Genomic DNA, 21,661 nt, shown 5'->3' on the forward strand with positions numbered 1-21,661 from the left:
GCATAATGCAGACTACAGACGTGGCAGATCATGGAGTGATGCTCACTTTGGATGCATTCAGCCTCCAGCAGTTTGTGACTCAGAGGTTTCTGGAGCTGGTGACTTTCTGTATGTATTATGTATTGTTTCATAGCTGTGGATGGCTAAATTCATGGAAGAAGACTTTAGTTTCTTTTTGAGCCAGTGTGAACTTTGTGCATCCGTGACATTAAGTTACAGAGAAGTAGAGCAGCTCTTTTTCCTTTTCAGTTTGCCACTTGTTTTGCTTGATGCTTTCATAGTACCAGAAGGTAGGGATCATGGACAAACTTCTCTGATACTGATAGTTTAATAGATTTCTTACAAATCTGCTCAGTTTTTAATTTCAGCTTGAAGAGTCCTAGTGTTCCACACACAGGAGCCATTCTAGAATATTACTTCTCGTTACCCTTTTTCTGCACTGCGATGCCCTTTGGGTTCTGCTGTCTCTCTTCTTTGAGAATGAGGGACCAGAACAGTACAGGACATTGAAGATACAGATGTCTTGTGGATGCATACAGTGGCGTGTTAATGATTTCTTATATTGTTCTCAATTTCATTATTTCTCATTATAAATAATACTTTGCATTTGATTGATTCTTGACTGTTTCTGGACACTGAGCCCATTTTCTGTGGAAAATTGCTGACCAGATGTAATGTAACTCCAGTTCAGAGAATGTCAGCAATCATTGCATTGTTTCATACTCATCTTTGGTTTGTGCATTCCAGGACTTTATAAATTTTATTCTGGTCTTTCAGGCACTATGGTGGACATGACAGATCCAATAAAGTGATGAGCAGGCCGTCTTCTGGAAGAACTAACTTTCCTTTAAGTCTTAACAGCGATTGTGTGCCGAAACACGGTTGAGAGGTTAATGACACTTTTTTGGTTTCATTTTTTTTCAAGTTGACCGGCCTTATTGTTACTTGGATGGATTTACAGGCAGATTTTTGGGAAACCTTAATGATCTGTACCAGATGTCATTTCTGGCCCTTAAAGCCCCCTTTTGTCAAGAAAGAAAGATGCTTTGTAGTAACCCTTAGGCAAAGTAGTAGAGGCAAAATATTTTGATCTGTCTTGGAACAGCTTCCTTCACAAGTTTCCTTGTTCTGGAGTGGATTTCATGTAAGACACATGAACTTTTAAGACCTTCAAAAGAGGTCTTTGTTCACAGACAATAAATAAAATAAGCAATGATTAAAACTGTAACTTGTCAGTGATAAGGAATTAATTTCCTTCTCACAAAGACAGTTTATAAATATGCTTTACTGTGGAAGCCCAGCGCAAGAGGGTAAACTGGGGAAGAACAATCTCATATATCGGTACAGGAGGGGCCTGACCTGTTGGGGAGCAGCACAGGGGAAAGGGATCTGGGGGTCCTGGTGGGCAGCAGGATGACCATGAGCCAGCAATGGCCCTTGCAGCCAAGAAGGCCAATGGCATCCTGGGGTGTATTAAGAAGAGTGTGGCCAAGGGAGGTTCTCCTCATCCTCTGCTCTGCCCTGATGAGGCCATGTCTGGAATATTGTGTCCAGTGCTGGGCTCTCCAGTTCAAGAAGGACAAGGAGCTACTGGAGAGTCCAGCGTGGAGCCACTGAAATGATGGGCAGGCTGGAGCATCTCCCATGTGAGGAAAAGCTGAGAGAGTTGGGTCTGTTTAGGTTGGAGAAGAGAAGACTGAGGGGGGATCTCATTAATGCTTATAAATATCTAAAGGATGGGTGTCAGGAGGATGAGACCAGGCTCTGCTCGGTTGTGCCCAGCAACAGGACAAGGGGCAGCGGTCACAAACTGGAACACAGGAGGCTCAACTTAAACATGAGGAAGATCTTTTCTGTAAGGGTTACAGAGCACTGACCAGGCTGCCCAGTAAGGTGGTGGAGTCTCCTTCTCTGGAGACATTCAAAACCCACCTGGATGTGTTCCTGTGTGATCTCCTCTGGATGGTCCTGCTCTGGCAGGGATTGGACTGGATGATCTGCAGAGGTCCCTGCCAACCCCGTCCGTGCTGTGACTCTGTGATCTGGCACAGACAGCTGTTAAACAAGCCCTGCTGCAGTTGTATGAAGAAGGGAAGTGAGTCTCTGGCCTCATAGCAACAACTAATGCTAGAAAAGCTTGAGGGGTTTTTTGTTGTTGTTGATTTGTTTGTTTTGGTAAATAAACATCACCTTAGGTGTTATGTTGAGGATGCTTGTGATTAAGTAAAATAATTTAGGATCTTAGTTCTTGTAGAATTGATAGCACTTTGATCATTTGCTTCATAATGTTTTACTGCAACGACTGCTCTATTTTAGTATTCACATGGGGTTGGGGCATTTCTGGTTGGGGTTTGCCCAGGTTTTCTATGCATCCTTATGGCTGAAAATAAGGAATGTTTCAGGAATATGCTCCAGCATTTCCAAGTCAAGGTAATGTCTGCATGTTTAGGGGTTTTGGAGGGGTTTTTCCCCCCCTCACTTGCCTCTAGGCTGATGAACCACTGATCCTGTTTCTTGCATTTCATCTCTAGGAGGATCTGCTATTTATATGTAACTACGTAACCTGAATGGAAAGCTCTCATGCCTGATTTTATGTATGGGCATTTATTTTAAAGGTCTAACCTTAAAGGCCAAGTAGTACTTGGACTATGTTAAATTATAAGTTAACTAACAGAGCCCCTTTATGACAAATCCACATTTGTTCTATTTAAGCCTAAAGAGCTTCTTTCAGAAGTGTTCTTGGTGCAAAAAAAGATGTAGAGAGAAGTACCTGCCTTCACCAGAAATCAGTGTTCTGTAAATCTGGTTGCCTGCTGGCAGTATTATCTGGGTGTGGGTTTTTCTGTTTTCTACCAAGAATGTTAGGACTCAGAACATGTACCTGGGCTACCCTGGATGATGTGAGCTACCAAGAGAATGGTATCTGTTAAGAAAATGTTTTGGGAAAACTCTTTCCTACTGAACTCTGTTGGGGCGTAGGAGAGTGCTAGGGGCAAGGCCCTACTGCAGATTCTGATCCTGTGTGAAACCATTGTACATGCAGATAACAAAATACATATGGATACGGCATTCTGAAAAGCTGTAGGTATGCTGAGATGATTTAGCTTTCATTCTGTTATTCTATGTGAAATTCATAAGGAAATTATTCAGAAATTATTATTTCCTGTGCCCAAACCTCCTCATGGCTCTACAGTTACGCTTTTCCAGACTTGTGTAGCTTTTCATATCTGCAGACATACATACCCAAATACTGCCTCAAAAGTTTCAACTTTTGAGGGTGCGTGAAGGTTAGAGAAGTTGGATGTAGGCAAGAAATGTTTCCTGATAGTCAGTATAAAAGGAGGTCTCATTCATTGTGATCAAGCCTTACCTCATTTAAATACCTATTTCTGAAACACGGAACCTTTCAATAAGAAGCCAGTAACGTACAGTTTAGGAGGTCATCTAAATGTAAATGCAGAAATTCAGTAAAGCAGCTGAAAGGAACTGCTCTCCACGTTTTTAAGCAAGATTGAGGGTTGGGAAGTGTTCCAGAGCTCGCATCGCAGTGGATCTGTCCATGAATGACTGAATCTGTTTCTCTTCGACTCTTTATGCTGAAAAAAGGGTTGTATCCCAGTTACTAAAATACCGCGTTAACTTTATTTCTGAAATGCTTGCCCATATAGTGTTTGTGTAAAGGAAGATTGCCGGTTTGGATAGACAGATTTGTTTTTAAATGTAAAAGCATCTTAAAAAAATTCTCATCTGCTGGAGACTCACTAATGAGGGAACCAAAGCCAGAAGAAAGAATTGAAAGGAGTTTAGTGACTGATTTGAAATATAAGTTTGAGCTTTTATCTTGATTTAAAATCCATGATCTACATTATGAATTCCTGACCGAATGTAAATGGATTTTTATTGCCGCCTTCTTGCTTTTTCCCTCTTTCCCCTCAAGCACATTGAAGAAAAATAACTAAATCCTGGTTGCGGCAGGAAGATTCAGACTTGGTGTCTTCTGCAGATGTAATTCTTCACACTGCCAGATTTGACCCCTGTTTAGTAATCTAAAAAAGAAGTGGTTAGCAATAGAAGAAAATAAAAGGTAACTTGAAGAAATACATTTAATGTAATTGCTCTCAAAATTGGATTTGGAAGCATTTAGTTAAATCTCTGGCTTGCTATAAAACAGGTAGAAATCTGAAAAAATAACAAACCGACCTCCAGAATAGTGTGTCCAGTTTTTTCTGTTGTTTTGATCTGGATTTTTCATGTCCCCTTCCCCCTCAGTCTCTACCTCCTGCACAATATAACACACGTTTTACGAGGTGTTGCAGTTAATTGTGCAGAGGTTGGTGCTGTGGCCCTTTGGGGCTGTAGTCTTTGGTGCTCTGCTGAAGTGACCCCGTGTGTTGTACTGGAGATGGAGCACAAAGCTTTGCCAACTCATTGCTTCCTCCTTCATATTTCCTCATCCTTCTCTTCCTCATTTCTCTCTTGTAATAATTCAGCATTTTCTCGTAATCTTCTTAAGAGGCTGTGGTTTACTCTTTCGTCTTCTGCCTGACACATTCTGTCTGTAGGCAATGCATAGCACAGCATTCTGCCATTAGATAATAACCAGAATATAAAAAGAGAAGCTTATTTTTGTTTTTAATACGTTCAGTTTCTTGGGGTTTACTATCTAAATATACTCCCCCACATCCCAGAAGGTGGAAACTATCTGGGTAAACATAGAGCCTTTAAAGACTTGTCCTTCTGGGATAAACAGATTTACTAGAACATATGAACTATAGTCTTTAATAAATTTTAAAAAAACCCAAAACACCAAGGCAGTTACGTTTGTAAGTGTACTACATTTCTGTAGACAGAATAGTTTAGAATACGCAGTGGCCATTTCTTAATAGACAAGCTGCCACCCTTTTCATTTGAAGCAGTGGTGTATATTGAGGGTTTTGCTTAGATTTTAGTCAGATGTAGATGTAAATTTTGGTTTTAAGGCTTTTGGTTTTTGAGGGCTTTCTGAAGAGCATAACCGGGAAGGTGTTTTTTCAAGGAAGGAATGTTTGGAGTCCTTGTCCTACTACATTGTTGATTTGCTTCTTTGTAGTGTCCTTAATCATTGGTGAATTCAAGTGCCAGAACAACATGACAGAAAGAGTATTTTCTGCTCTGTTCTGTTGCTCCCTTTTTCTCCAGACAAGCTCCCCATCTCTCTGGAACATTTTTTACTTTTATTTTTATTACAGAAGTCCATGATAGAAAATACGATTACTAATGCATGAAACACAGCACAAGTAGATGGCAAGATGAGAAAAGTATGTGGTCTTTGCCAGCAAACAATGTTATGTTTTCCATAGTAAAGAAACACAGTTGACTGTCATAAGTTTCTGCTGATTCAAAGTACATTTTCATTGCATATATTCTGTTTAGGGACCTTGATTATTTTGGGTTAGTTTCTTTGTAATGCTAATACATTGGTTTTTGTCCTGGAGTGCGAGTGCACCTCCAGCAGTCTGCACTCCAGCTCCAGCAGTCAGTATTTGTATCACAGCCCTCTGTTACAGTGCAGTCCAGTGGCAGTTCTTTGGTACAGGATGGAGCTGAACTGAAAATGAAAGCAGAAAGGGAGATACTGGATATCTGCAAGTTGCTCAGTATGTGCTTCCCCATTATGTTACACAGAGGAGAGCATTTACTGTCTTCACTTGTCTTAATTGTCCCATATTAAATTCTGGTGGTGTATTCTTCTCCAGTTCTCATCGTTGCTCTTTGTCTAATCCCTTTTTGACAATTTACAGTTAGATGAAGGGTTTTTAAATGATGTCTACAGCTTTCCAAGTTTGTATAGTGAAATAGCAGCTTTATGGAGCTTAAGGTAATTTGTATTGATTTTGAGGGGTTATAATTCCATGCACACGTATACACACGTGCACATATGCGCAAAATGGAAAATGATAATATTGGTATCTCCACTCTAGTACTGATCACTTTAAAAGTCCTAAATTTACCTCAGTGTGACACCACCTAGGTGTTCTAGGTGGTTTTTTTTAAGTTACCTTTGTCCCTTGTTTAGTAAGCACTCGTGGTGTTTTCATAAGAGTCTACAAACCCACCTAAAGCTCTCAGTATAGTAAAGATGCTGCCCTTAAAATGCATTTTTCTTTGGTCATTTTAAGATAGTTTTAAGCTTTGTAATTACCCATCACTCATTGTTAGTTCTTGTCTCGTCATATGCATTAGTCAGACTAGAATTAAATGGAAACTGGATTCTTTTGATCAGAGGTAGGCAAAGTTTAGTAAATACCAGTGTTTTCTATGGCCAAGCCTTACTTTGGGCTGGCAGGATGCTGACAGCAGTGTCATTCTTGTCAATCCACCTGTCACTCATCGCTTATGAAAGAGCTGAGAGAAATGACAAACAAATCTGTGAAATGTTAAAGGAAGAGGAAAGGCGCATGTTACGTTTTCTTTTCTTTTATGGTCCTCCTCAACCTATTGCAGCCGCTGGCCCAGAGGAGTTTTTAAGGATGTTGGTACTTTTTGAGGCGTAATTTCGCACAGAAAAATGCAGTTGCAATAAGGGAATGACTCCATTCCACACTCCATGCTGCCCTGGCTAATATAAACCTAGAATCCATCCAGCTGCCTTTCAGAGCAAGTCTTTCGTTAGGATACAAATCCAGAAAGTCAAGATTTTCAATGTCTGAGTAGTGCAGAGGCTGTCAAATGCCCTAGATTCAGTGTTAGGACTGGTCTGTGTGGAGTCATCACCTGCTCCCCCAGGCTTTGATTGCCCATTTCTATGCCTCCTCTGCAGCCTGGTATTGGAAAGGGGAAAAAAACCAACCTAGGAATTCCTTCCCGAAGTGGAAAAGAAATACAAACACAAGCTGTTTCCTTGTCCTGGTTAGCATAACTGATTCAAAGTTTGGGGCTGAGGTGGTGGTTATCTCAGGTGCTGCAGAGCTTGCCTATAGTTAAGGAAGGAAAGGGAGGGGAAATACTGTGACTAAATGTGTAGGTGTTTTATTTCTGTCAAAACTGCAGGAAAAGGTAACGGGACGGGGCATACACAGAGCAGTCCAGGCGTATTGAGCAATGATGGCAAGCAAAGGCTGGCTGCTCTGTGCTCCTCTGCAGCAAAGATGCAAAGAGCCAAAAACCAAGGGGAATGTATTTTAAAATAGTTTGATGCTGTGCAACCTTCCCTTGCTTTTACAGTTGTGCTCTAAGCCAGGAGTATCCCATCTTCATTTGCTTGCTCAAATATCATCACAGCATGCCAGGTTGCTTTTATCTGTACCACTTTGTAACTTGAATGGTGGCTTCCTATTCTTAAAAGTTGCAGGGAGTCGAAGTGTCTCGTGAAGAAGCCCCACCTCTCATCGCATGAGAACTCATATGGCATCAGGGGACTGGGTGGTAAATTTGTTTAGAAATGACCTCTTCCTCCCATCCCATCAATAATTAAAACAAGAAAACCCACCCTGAATACTGAAGTGAAATTTATGCATATGAGTGCCTTCCAGTGTCTAGAGTTTTCTGCTGGTTTTAAACAATTTAAATCCTTAAGCACTTAGTGCTATTCTGACAGTTTGTAAAAGTATTTTTGCAAGGGAGTATTTAAGAGACTGTTGATGTCCTACAGCTGCTTGTCTCAGAAGTAAATGCCAGGAATTTCACCTCGCTGTTTGCTGCTGAGGTACCTATTGAATGGATCAGAGTAATTCCTGAATGAGAAAATCAGACTAAACCAGAGTGACGTGGGAAAGCACGATGGAAGTGAGTGAGTTCATGGCGATATTTTCTATAGGTTTTTAAATAACCTTATATAAGAGCTCTTAAAAATTATGTATATAGAATTACACGCTGTATTTTGCTATTCTTTTAAAGTATGTGCATTTTATCAAAGAAAGAAAAGATAAATACAGCAAGCTTTGTGTAGATAAACCTTGCAGGTTTTATGAGAGCTGTCATTTTCAGGTTTTTTATCATGATCCGCTATAGTGAATGGGTGTTTTTAAATTCTGTGAAGTGCTTGTAGATATATTGAAATGAGATATTCACCCTTGTGCTGCCACTCCTTTTAGATTCTGCTGCAATAAGAAGCACTGCTCAAGCCTTTTCCTAATTCCAGCCGTAGGAATGTACAGGCTGTAGCCATAAATCTTTGCAGCTTGGTTACACTTGCTGAAAAATCCAGGGTCTCGTAAATTAAAAATGAGGTTCAGATTCCTGAGCAACTTTTACATTTCTGAAAAGTTACCTCATTGCAAGATATTTTCGTCCCACCTATTCAGTTCAAACGCTGAAGTCAGTTTGTTTTTCCTAGGATTAATGTTCTTCCGGATCTGTTCTCAGCATATGTATTTCTTAATTTTCAGCTTTTAAGCCTAACTTCTCCTGTCATGTTTAACTGCTGGAAGCAGCATTTGATTTTCCACATATGCTTGGAATCTTCGGGCCTTTTTGAGACTGCTGGGCTTGAGTCAGGCTCCATGGGAGGGGTTTTCTGATGGTCCTGCAGAATCCTTAGAGAGCCAAAAACCTTAAGACGTGGGAACATGGCTCTGGCTGGGGACACTTGAACTCAGGCTGAATTAACCAGAAAAGCTGAATCACTGCATGAGTAACTGTTCCTAGCAATGGCAACGCATCGTGTGTGGCTACCAGGCACAGCTTTAAAAGCTCTGGGGAAAGGAGGTTTGAGGGTTTTGACTGGATGCACCTCTGTGTTTGAATCTCAAAAATGTCTCTATGCTGTCGCACCGTGTCAAAGATTTCTGTTGCTCGTGTTTGGAAAATAATGTGTAATTAGCCATGGTAGTATTATCTGGGTTTAAAAATCTGTACAGGGTAACCTGATCTGTTCTGATTCAACATAATGCTTCACATACTTGTTTCCGCATTCTGGATTTCCAGTTCCTCAAGCGTTTCCTTCATCTTGCCACTTTAATTCATTAAAACAGAACTTTGTTCCAGCTCTGACAGTTAATCCACTGAAAGCGTGAAGCTCCAGTCCACCTTCTGTATGTTGAGCTGGTACTACACAGGATGAATGCAAGAACATTTTGCACATAGATACAGGCCTAAAAAATCAAAAGAGAAAAACCTAATTTTAAATACAGGTATCTGTAATGAGACACGCTCTGTGCTTTCTAACATTCAGTTAGTGCTTACCTAGGTAATGGTATTCGTTATTTGTATCAAAATGAAGCCAGATGAAGCCAAAATGTAACTAACTTCATGGAGTGGTTTTAGTTGTTGAATAAATGTCTGTGTTGCTGAACTCCGTTACGATGCAGTAAAAATGTGTGTCTGTCATAGCGGAACACAAAACTCCCTTGTAGTGGTTAAATTTGTCCCTTAAAGTGAAAATAGTTCTGTAAGTGATTTCCAGCAGCTAAAACAGCTTCAGAGCACCAGCTGTGCACTCACAAAAGAAAAAACCTTGCAAAAGGGTGTGGGGAAGGGTCATGTCACAAATTCTCTGTATGTAAAAAGACAGCTGAAAGATGCAGAGATTTATTTATGTAGTTTCTATTCAGACATAAAGACTGACTCACTTTCAGTCTGTTCTAGTTTGGGATTTTTTGTTTGTCGTAAAATCTAAGAGCACGTTTGTGTAGAGCACATAACTTGATTAATAATATTCAATACAGGGAGGTTGTCTCTTCCACATCTGCAGCCAGCGCTCCGTTAATGTGTGTGAAATTAAAGTAAGCCTTCCTGATGGTGTCTCAGCAGTTATTAAAAAGATAAAAGCATGCCACAGCTTACTTGCCAGTATTTCCAGCTAAAACAAAAAATATAAATGGAACTTGAAGGTTTTTTGTTGTGAGAGAACAAAAATTACAAGTTAAGAGTTTTCATTACACATGAAATACAATTATTGTTTCTTAGCAAACATGATAGCTCTTTATTCTCGTGAACTATTTATTTCCCTCATTCTGTTACCACTCTCTGTGTTTTTATATATAATGAAAATGTTTAAACAGGATGCAAACTGTAGTTCATTGTTTATTTTTGTGTGCTATTTAGTAATCCCGGTGCATATCTGAAGAAATACGGTGATAGTATTTGTTTTCTTTTTTTATCTTTTAAGGCTCCTGCTAAGAGAGATTCAACTCAAAGCACCATCAAAGAAGACAAAGTCCATCTGCTGAAGTTCAATGTAGGAGATCTGGTGTGGTCAAAAGTGTCGGGTTTTCCATGGTGGCCGTGTATGGTTTCTGCTGATCCTGTTCTCCATTCCTACACTAAACTAAAAGGTATGTCGGTGATGCTGCAAACATTCAGATTTCTTTGGGTACATATAACCACTATTTTGGGAAAATTCTGTTCTTCATTTTATCTATTCAGTTGTATTAGTAACTTAAAATCCTTATTGTCAGGAGGAATGTGAAAATCCTGTAAGCACTGTTCTTGAGCATGTAGCAGACAGAGGGGTTTTTTCCACTGTGTCTTTTTAGTTCTGAACATTCTCTGAAAGATATCAGAATTGTGATCTATGAAACTGTGCGGAGTCTTATTAAAAAATTATCTGATGGTACTTCCATTGTTTTTATGCAGATACTTGGAGAAGTGATAGGAGATACAATTTTTATTGAAAACTAATGGGACTGAAATACTCCTGATGATTATGCTTTTCTAAAAGCAATCCCTAATTCAGGCAGCTAAATTTTCTGTGATTCATAGAATCAATACATTTCATTTCTAAACGTTTTGTTTAGAATACAACATTCATTGGTTCTAAATGCTGGGACTACAAGGGATAATAAAATTTTTAAGTAGGAATCTGTACCATTTCTTAATTTCATTTGAAGCTTTGTCCTCTGTTCTGATCCCTGAAACTTTAGAGGCTTACCTGTGCTGATTGCGGTGTGATAAATTAATAGAGGTTGGAAAGGACCTCTAAGCCATGTGGCTTCCAAGTTAGACCAGGTTGCTCAGGGCCTTGTCCAGTCAAATATTTAATGTCTTCAAGGATGGAGGCTTTACAGCCTTTCCTGGCAACTTGTTCCAATGACTGACAGCCATTGTGCCAATGAGACTTTTCCTTTTATCTAGTTGAAACTTCTTTTGTTTCTACCTGTGTGATTGCCTTTCGTATTAGCACTGTGTGAACCTGATGCACAGTTTGCCCTTGGTGGGTCTGTGTTGGCCGTTCCCAGACAACACTTTCTTGTCTTTCATGTGTTTGGATGTGCCTTTTAGGAGGATCCGCCCCATAATCTTGTAGGCATTGAGAGTAAGCTGGTCAGCCTAGCTGGTAGTTCTCCATATGGGTGCAAGATAGGTGCAATGTTTGCTTTTTTCCAGTCACCAGGCATCTCTCCAGATGGCCGTGGCCTTTCAAAAATTATAGAGATCACCCTTGCAATCACATTGACCAACACCTTCAGCTCCTTCTGAGGCATCCCATCTGGTCCTATAATCTCATAGATGTCCAAGTTGACTAAGTGGTCCCTGACTTTTTCTTAATATACTGTGGGTAGTGCCTCAGTCTTGCAGCTTTTATCGCTGTGCTAAGGGACCTGTGGGCTTGGAGGCGGATGTTACAGTTTAAAAAGCAAAGAAAACCCTGAGGCAAAGAAGCCATGGAGTGAGTACTTCAGCCTTTTCTGTGTCCTTTAACGCTCTGTCTCCTGCCCCAAGAGCATCCTGTAGCCTTCTTTTTGCTACTGTTGTATTTACAGAAACTCCTTGCTGCAGGTGGCATCCCGCACTAGTTTTAACTCCTGCTGAGTCTTTACTGTGTCTGTGCCAAACTGTGCTGAAAGTTCAGAAAAGCAGAAAACAGAATCCAGAAAACTTGCAAATTAAGCAGAAAAGTTAATACAAATTTCAAACCAAAGTAGGAGCACATAACTTTTTATGAATGCCTCTAAGTACTTTCATGTATTTTATTAGACAAAGTGTAAGTATTGGCTTTCGTCGTTACGAACAGAGCAAGGCATTTACTTGTCACTAGGGATTTCAGTGACTTTTAACTATATATTTCCAAGTTTGGGAAGAGAGTGGTTTTGTGGTTTTGTTTTGATGTAGTTTTCAAGGGTTGCATTGAGAACTTGAAAAATGTTCAAAGAATATACATTTGAATTTGCATTGCAGTTACAGATTTCCAGTGTGGAGGGACTGTAAAGATGTGGGATTGGAAATCAGAATAATCTTGACACTTTGAAGGTGTGGTCTGAAAAAAAAATGTAGTTCAGTAGGAGTAAGTGTTGGATTTTACAGCAGTAGGTAATGAGGCTGGGAAATGAGAGGAAAGCTGTGTTCTTGCAGGAAGGAATCTGAAAGTTGTAACAACCCGTTGTAGTTTTCCCTGCAGAAGGACCAAAGTCACACTGACATAAATTCATAGTGCTGCTTATACAGAGCATGAAGTAGATCCTTTGCTTTTCCAGCAGTAGCATGGTCACAGCGGGAGTACTTTGTTCACTTCATCCTCTTTGGGCCATCGCATTTCAAGAGACATGGACCAAACAGAGGAGGTTGTGAGGACAGCATGAACAGAAAGCCAGGAGTCTTACCTGCATGGGCAGACTGAAGAGACTGGGGCTTTTTAATCTGAGGAGGAGCTAAAGGAAAACCCAATAACTGAAGAAATAACAAATTGAACGAGGATCTCTAGGATTATAGCTAGACTCAGTGTTAGTAGTAAACTCAGTAACTTCTGGAGAACCCAAGGATTGATAGAATTGCTAGAATGGTTATTATAGACTTCTCAGACAAATTTTTCTTACAGCAGTTTTTCAGAGTTTTCATCAGGCAGTCTGTGGGATTTTACTCTTTGGATTATTAGGTCTATTGTGAGATAGCGAGCTGGATTTTGAGAGAAATTAAGCTGTTCATTGATTCCTAACCAAATTAGTGTGCTCCTTGAAAGAAACAAGCTTTATGCTTCATTATCAAGATTCTCTGGTAGCCTTTTAGAAGAAATTAGAGAACTAACAAAACCCAGTGTCGTATGTGTGAATGCAACCTGGGGATTATGAACAGAAAGAAGGGCCCACATGCTTGGAGATGTTAACTTCCATCTCTGAAGTAATACAGGTGAGGGTAATTTCTGGTATTTGCTCTGGAGTTGGCTCAGGGCGTGCCCTTTTCTTCAGGAAGGTTGACTGGGTCTGGGCAGCCATCATAACTGATAAATGCACACTGATGTGCATGTTTCCATCACTACCTATTTCCAGTCTTTTATTATCTTCCATCTACCGTTTACTCTTAAGGTGCTGTCCAAAGTCGCTTGTCCCAAACAGAAGAGGTTCTTTTATCTGGGAGCTGTAGAAATACTCAGCTAGGTCTCTGTATTTCTCATTTCTAGGATTAGGATCAACAGTGTTTATAAACAGTCTGAGTTTGTGGATGCTAATACTTGATTTCATCATTCCAGCTGCTTAGGCTTGAGAAAAGTTTGTAACTTTCAACTTGCAATAGCTTTTTTATTTGGTGCAAGAAGGCCCATACTGAGTCAGACTAAAGCTCCCTCTCATTCAATGTCCTGCCTCTAGCAGTGGTTGACACAGATACTAGGATACAGAAAAAGACAGATTATAGTGGTTGGTCCCCAGAACACTCTCCCAGACCATCAATAATTAGTGGTTCCAGGATTCTGTGCGCTCAAAATGATGTCTTTTATATATAAAAACCCTTAATGAAATCCACTATTTTATCCAGGAGCATTGATATGAATTCAGCCCACAGAAGGTATCTAAGATTCACAAATAGGTTCAATGATTTTAGTGGCAGGCACTATTATTTAGACTCCTTAATTGGGCAGTTACAGCTCTCCAGCATTATATTGTTATCATGATTTAACCCCAGCTGGCAACTAAGCACCATACAGCCACTGGCTCACTCCCTGTCCCGTTGTGATGGTGAAGAGAATCAGAATGGTAGAAGTGGGAAAACTTGTGGGTTGAGATAAAGACAGTTTAATAGCTAAAGCTGCACACACAAGCAAACCACACCAAACCAAGGAATTCATTCACTGCTTCCCATTGGCAGATGGGTGTTCGGCCTTCTCCAGGGCAGCAGGGCCCCGTCTCACATAACCATTACTTGGGAAGACAAACACCATCACCACGAACATCCCCTACTTCCTCCTTCTTCCCCCAGCTTTATATGCTGATCGTGGCATCATATGGTATGGGATGTCCCTTTGGTCAGCTGGGATCAGCTGTCCTAGCTGTATCCCCTCCAACTTCCTGTGCACCCCAGCCTATGCACTGGTGGGGTGGGGTGAGGAACAGAAGAGGCCTGGACTCTGTGTAAGCACTGTGCAACAGTAACACAAACATCCCTGTATTATCAACACTGTTTCCGGCACAAATCCAGAACATACTAGCTACTGTGAAGAAATTAACTGTATCCCAATGAAAACCAGAGCAATTGTAAAAGGAAGAGTGTCTGTGTCTGCTGGGATCTAGGCTGTTGACTGCTCAGAGGCAGATCTTTGCAGGTGGTTGTAAATGTAGTCCATGCCATCTCTGTCTGCAGCTAGGACAGACTGGTAAAATATGAAAATTATCCTTTATTTCATCATAGTCAGATTAAGTCGTCAGAGCTCAGTAGTCCCTGGTTAAGCAACACTTTCTCAATGAGAACAAAATAATTACTATGTGAGAGAATTGCTCCTGATTGTGCATTACTGGAACATGTGTTTGACTGCAGGATTGGATGTGTGGTGGATACAGTCCCAAGACCTTTCCCTGTGCCATTCCTCTAGATTCTCATACCTGATCTCAAATGAGTCATTGTAGTTCTAGAAAACTCAGTAATAATAGCGCATGAAGCAACCAACTAGAAGTATTTGCTGATTAAAGTAGAAGACACAAGGATATGAATAAGCTAGCAAAATCTAGACCTAGTTTGAAGACATCTGTGAGTGATATTTGTTCTTACTGGGTAGACATCCTTACCTGATTTCCTATTTCTCTCAGACTACGTGTTGGACACTAATGTGGTGACACCTTGAAGAACCACAGATACTGGGGAGGGTAACCGATCCTTTCTAGCAGGATTGAATTTACGAACACAAAACTGTAGGTGGTCACAGTTAAAGCCTTTCCTATTTTTAAATGAGACTCTAATTTGAACCTTAAGCAACAAATCTGTGAGTTTGAATGGAAGAGATACTTGAGGACATCTTAAATTGAATTTTGAAGGTAGTGTCTTCCCCCTTCACTGTGGAATAGCTGAGATATTTAGAAGGGGAATGTTACATGCTTATATCTTACTACAGTGAGCCCGTAATCCACTTTACAATCTTAGAAGAATGAATAGTTCTTGTCTAGGTTTCAGAATTGGTCTCTTTACCTTCCCACTCTCCCTTCTCTTCCTTCCACCACCCAAATCCTTCTAATTTCTTGCTTTGATTCCTTAAAAGCTTGATTAAGATGAAGTTGTGATTGCAAATGTTAAAAATCTAGCAGAAGTATGTGTTTCTATTCAAGAATGTTGAAATACAGAGTTTAAGCTAATCAAAGACAAGGCTGAGTGCACAGGCTATCCAAGCTTTGGAAACTTTTTCAAATACAGCATTTTCAGAAACTCCTAGGCCTTCATTTAAATTAATATACATAGAAAGCACTGACAGATGACTGTAACCTTAATTTAGTAAAGCATATTCTTGTTTGGAATTAAACTATTGGGCTTCTGTGTCAAACTTCATAGATTATATCTCAGAGACTTTCAAGATGGTTAAGTGGGTTTTTGAAAGGTTAACCAGTTGTACTGTGCTTTTGTCATGGTAACTATAGCAGCGTACAAAAGACTTCAAGTTGAAAGTGCAGAGAACAACTTAGGTTGTATCTTAAATGCATTTGTTTTTAATTTTCAGGACAGAAAAAGAGTTTTCGTCAGTATCATGTTCAGTTTTTTGGAGATGCCCCAGAGCGAGCCTGGATATTTGAGAAGAGCCTTGTGCCCTTCAAGGAAAAAGACCAGTTTGAACAATTGTGCCAGGAAAGTGCAAAACAAGCCCTCACTAAAGCAGAGAAAATAAAGGTAAGAGGCTACCGAGTCAGACAAGATTTGCTGCGTTTTATTTTACTGTTACAGGTATGTACAAATAGATATTCTAGAAAGCTTTGAGGTCAGCTTGTTTTGCAGAGGCTTGTAGTCTTTTACTTAGAGATGCAAAGAATGGGATGATTTACTACTGTTTGTTACTTATTAAAAATCGGTGCTCTTCTGCTTTGTCACTGATCCGTGCATGGTATCAATGCTATCAAATACAGTTTCATTTGAATGTCTGATTTATAATTACTCATTATATTTTGTCTCTTGGAATTATTTTGTGTTCATGTTGGCATTTTGAAATGAAAAGTGGGTCGGTTTCTCACACTGCCATCTTCCCTTGCAGATGCTAAAGCCTGTTTCAGGGAAGCTGCGGCCACAGTGGGAGATGGGTGTTAAGCAAGCGAGCGAAGCAGTGGGCATGACCGTGGAAGAACGCAAGGCCAAGTACACCTTCATCTACGTTAGGGACAGACCTCATCTTAATCCTCGAGTGGCAAAGGAAGTTGGCATCGCTGTGGAACCATTAGAGGAGGTAGATGAGTCATCTTACTCCAACGAAGAAACCACTGAAAGTCTGAAATCGATGAAGGAGTCTGGCATTCCTAACAAGAGGAGGAGAAGGACATCAAAATGGTCTGCCACTGATGATACACAAGAAAGCAGTCAGTTGGGGACTAAGAATATTACTCCTCAAAAGTCATCCGAGCAGGGAGAATCCAAAAGAGGGATAGGCTCCCCTCTGAATAGAAAGAAAACCCCAGCATCTACTCCACGGAGCAGAAAGGGCGATGCAGTATCTCAGTTTTTGGTCTTTTGTCAGAAGCACAGAGATGAGGTTAGTCTCTTTCAGCTGTTACTGTTGTTGTACTTAAAGAAACTGCTTTATTTCTGTTGACAAAAACTAGTTATTACTGTAGAATCCATAATACTCTGGGCTTGACAAGGTGTGTCTGCATCATATCTTAGTCTAGACGGGAGCAGAGAAAGAAAGGACTGTAGTAGATGAGCAATATAAACAAGATAGTGGTAATGCCACTGTACTTTAAGAATAAGTTATGTTAGTATCTTCCTACATAATCTAATAGTCCTTTGTATTAGCCGTAGTTTTTTTATTGTATGTAAACTATTATGCATACATATGGTCAGGCAAATGTTACGAAGGTTCTGCTGCTTATGGCGATCTACTACTGCTACTACTACTACTACTGTCTACTAACTACTTGTAGGTAGTTGTACGTTCTTTCTGAAGATGTGGCTCTGTTCCTTTAGTTTGTTCCCTTGTCTCTGAACTACTCAGAAGCTACATTTGCCCACCTAGAATCTTTTGCTGAGCTTCAAAAGAAGCTAAGTTAACAAAGCTGGTGAAAATCACCATCAGTGTGCAATCTGCTGAGATATCAACTAGGTCCTCTTGAGAGGATTGCACTCCAAGAGCAAGGTAGAATAAATCCATACCTTAATATCAACATTGCTTAGGAAGGCTGTTAGAGGAGTAAAAGCAGCGCTGCTGTTCCAGTTCATTACTTTAAAATCATGACCATCATTTTTCTTCCTTACAACCCTCTGCTCCACTTGCAGTACAACTCAGTGCACTGAAAGGACGTGAATTCTCTTGTTTTCTTGGATTTGTACTCTTCCATAATACCCACAGTACGACCAGAAAGTTAGTGCTGACTTTGTCACGCTCTAGGTACTGCATGGTTGACTTCATTGCAGGATGTTTGTGTTAGAAAACATTAAGAGATATTAATTTTATAAAGAAAAATTGAAAAATAGATTCTTTTGTACGAAAGTCAATTAGTTATGGTTCTCATTACGAGAATGAAAATGAACAGTGTTACAGGAATTTTTTAGTGCCTTTGATTAAATTGAGAAAAGCGTTGGCAGTTCAGTTTGCTGGCTCCAAAAAGGCAAGACTAGATGTAGATTTAGACATATTCATTATGAAAAGCTGTGTGGGTAAATGATCTGTCTCATGTTTGAGAGACCCGAGTTCTATTTCCAGTTCTTCTATAAGTAACCTGGTGTCTGGGAATTTTCTTGGCCTTTAACGTAGGTAGCAAGAGGTCTTGTGCAATATTGAGGGAAATGAAATTACTTCTCTGGAAGAAATGAGAGTATTACGACTGGTTTTATGGACTCTTAGTCAAACATATCTTACCACAGAAAAGACGTGCTGAGTCTCTGATGTGATATTTCTATTTTCTGCGCCAGTTACCAAGCTTCATTCCCTACTATGGTTCTACTGTAATTCTCAAATTAATGCATGGAAAATAGGAAGACTATTACAGTATTTGACATTGAGAAATTGCTTTGTCTTCGGTGTCATTTTGGGAAACTGAAAAACCTGCATAAACTTGAAAATCACACTGACGGTATTGGTTAATGTTGAACGGTTTTAGGTAGAAGGAAGCAAGTTGCAAAATATTACATATATTTTGAGAGAGGACATCCTACTCCTTGCACAGACCCGAAGTTACCTGAGTTTAGTGAACACTTCCAGCCTGTCATGTTGCTTTTCAAATGGCAGTTTGGTGCCTTTGGTGGAAGGTGGAGATTGTATCCAAATTAGTGTTTGGAGTTTCCCCTTCCGTTAGGCTTTTCTGGTTCAACTTGCATGGTTTGTTTTCCATCCAAACATTGGTTTTGCTGCTGGTTTAGATGTTCTCATGTTTTAGAAGTGATAACATTGGCTAAAAAAAATTCAACCTGCTTTTCAGCTACTTCTGTTGGTGGCCTGTGGGAGTTTAGAGTATGGCTGCTTTAGTATTTGCACGTAGAAACTTAGGAAGATTATGGATCCAGAAGATACTCTCTGACCCCCAAACTTTGGAAGGGATGAAAGTAAATGGAAAGGATTGATTGGAGACTTCTCTCTTGGGGCATCTGATAATCACTGCCTCTCTTAAAAGCAGAGCCATTTCTGCTGTGTCTTGCTCTGTATGGTAGTAGGATTCATGTATCAGTTTGATTTTATTAATCACTACATTTTCCATTACTTTTTCTGGAGATAGGAGGGTAAGGAATAGTTTACATTTTTAGAAATGAATGGTGGGTGCTGGAATTGCTGCTGGAAAATGTTTTTAATTATTTGAGAGGCCTGCTTCCTGAGGGAGACACTGCAAGCTTGGAGCACTTCCATGGTTGTGGTGGGTTTTTCTGTGCTGTTACCAAAGGAGTAAAGATATATTCTGTACTGTTGGCATTCATCTTTGCTTCCTCTGAAATATAACCATAGTAATCATTAGAAGAGTGTCTGACTTGAGGTAAAGGTACTGTTCAGTGAGAGGCAGACAGCTGTACTGTTCATATTAATTCATTGATTTGTTTCTGTTTGGAGGTAAATTAAGACTTGATTTCACTGGTAGGGTTTACAGTTGAAGATTTCTGCATGCATAAGGAGTTGCTGAACATCAAGACAAGTGAGAGTGAAGGTGATAGGCTTTGCTGGGATGGCGAGGACACGCCTGGTCTCATTGCCATGTTTTCCACACCTATAGTGACATTAATTCCCAAGAAAAGATCTTCCATGTCTTCTGTAGCATAGTTAAACTTAGAATAAGTACCTGTGAGAAGTGTATGATTTGCATGTACATCAAGACAATGTAGATGATTTCCAGTATGTGTGCTGGGATCGAGTATTGCAGCGTGAAGACTTTGGAGAAGACTGCTGGGCGATTTCACCTTTGCAGGGATCACTTAACCACAGCTGTCTTTGGCTTGTCATTTCACAGCACTCCTCATCAGTTGAAAATTGGTTTTATTTGTATTTTGGTGGGACTGGAGGTGACGTTAACCTCATTTGTGCGAACAAAGCTACTTATTTCTTAAAGGATTCAATAACTGTGCCCTAGTTGAGCACAATGAACAATGCACTTAGCAGCAGTGGTCAAAATCGATGCTGGTTTATTTTCCTAAAGAAGTGAGATCTGTGGGAGGGGTATCCTGTGGGTCTGTCTGTGTTCTCTTCTCTCAGTAACTTGTTGGATTTTAATCAAATTTGAGTAGAGGTCTCCAAAGGTAGTTGTATTCTTTATTTCTTGAAGGATTCAATAACTGTGCCCTAGAGCACAATGAACGATGCACTTAGCAGCAGTGGTCAAAATCGATGCTGGTTTATTTTCCTAAAGAAGTGAGATCTGTGGGAGGGGTATCCTGTGGGTCTGTCTGTGTTCTCTTCTCTCAGTAACTTGTTGGATTTTAATCAAATTTGAGTAGAGGTCTCCAAAGGTAGTTGTATTCTCCAAGCTTTATGCGAATGGATTAGGCCAGACAGAAGCAAGAGAACTCTTAGTACTCTACTAGGGGGAAATTACAGCAAGAATTTCCCTACTAGGCACTGGATAATCCCAGTGGAAGGAAGGTACTACAGCTATTCTGACCCCTGGAGAAGCTTCAGACATGCTTGTATCTTGTTTGACAACAGGAAATGCAATTTTAGGTGCTAAATTCTAAGAAATTAGGTCTAATTATTTCCAATTATCACAGAAAATTTGTATTTCTGTTCTGTTGAGTGATGTCACTGTTTGAGCGCTTGGCTTTGTTGGCCTAGTTTTAGTTTGCCCCATGATTTTGGGGTATTGGTTGCATCACTGCAGTAACAGGATTTTAGAGAATGCTGGGTAATGAGATAGGAGGGGTTGTTTCAAAGCTGCTGTTTCATTTCTGTAGATCGTACAATCTTAGAGCTTCCTGACTTCTATGATTAATCAAATCTCGTTTTCCTTAACTAGAAGTGCGGGAATAATGGAGGAGCTTGTGAGGATTCTTTTTCTTCGTTTTTAATACTGCATTTTCTGTTTGTGTAGAGTAAACTTCTAGAAACTCTCTTCAATTCCATGTTGATGGTCATCGTGTATCATACTCATATTATTAAGAAGAGATACACAGCTTTTTGAGATCCTAACATTCATGCACATAGTAAAAGAAAAGAGAGATTAATTAATACAGGAAAATGTTGCATCAGGTGCCACCTTGTGTAAATCTCCCTGATAGGTTGGTTTAATGAGTTCTCCTGTGAATTGATGAATGTCTTTGTAGGCAGCGTATATTCGAATATCGCTTGTCTGTCTTTTGTGATACAGATTTGAACTTTGTCAAGAAATAACACAAATTGTTTTGAATGACCACAAGATTTACACTTACTCTGTTTTTTGAATGTTAAAAGGCAAATAGATACTTCCAACATGATCCTTAATACTTCTGAATCTGCTAATAGATTGGTTTTTTGAGAGAGAGAATAGAGAGAATTGGTTATCCAAATTAAAACTGGATGCAGAATGTTTTAATCTAGCTCTGTCTACAGCAGAAATGTTGGATAACTTGTTTGTATCCAGTTTTCCAAAGCAATACAAGTTTGTGCACCATTCTTTCCACTGGTCACCTCTTTTTAATTCACCCCTATTTCTGCATGTGTAGGTGGTTGCTGAACATCCAGATGCTTCGAGTGAGGAGATTGAAGAATTGCTCGAATCGCAGTGGAACATGCTTAGTGAAAAACAGAAAGCTCGCTATAACACAAAGTTTGCCATAGTGACCTCTCCCAAATCTGAAGAAGACTCTGGTAAACGTAAAACTGTGCTAGTGTACTCTAACTAAATTTCATATACATAGTGGTGTTAAACTAAGCACATATTTGAGACCTGTAGGG

The 21,661-nt window shown here is 39.9% G+C and overlaps 1 protein-coding gene across 1 annotated transcript in view; it reads left to right on the top strand.

The window, feature by feature from the left end:
* Window positions 1-21,661, top strand: part of WHSC1 (Wolf-Hirschhorn syndrome candidate 1) — a 59,450-nt gene that overhangs the window by 5,641 nt on the left and 32,148 nt on the right. Inside the window, exons 2-5 of the mRNA XM_010182224.1 lie at window positions 10,088-10,253; window positions 15,830-15,996; window positions 16,355-16,846; window positions 21,430-21,574. Of these exons, the coding sequence (XP_010180526.1) occupies window positions 10,088-10,253; window positions 15,830-15,996; window positions 16,355-16,846; window positions 21,430-21,574 (970 nt within the window). The remainder of the gene's footprint in view (window positions 1-10,087; window positions 10,254-15,829; window positions 15,997-16,354; window positions 16,847-21,429; window positions 21,575-21,661) is intronic.

Source organism: Mesitornis unicolor, unplaced genomic scaffold, assembly GCF_000695765.1.
Source record: "Mesitornis unicolor isolate BGI_N332 unplaced genomic scaffold, ASM69576v1 scaffold1084, whole genome shotgun sequence".
NCBI classification, from domain to species: domain Eukaryota; kingdom Metazoa; phylum Chordata; class Aves; order Mesitornithiformes; family Mesitornithidae; genus Mesitornis; species Mesitornis unicolor.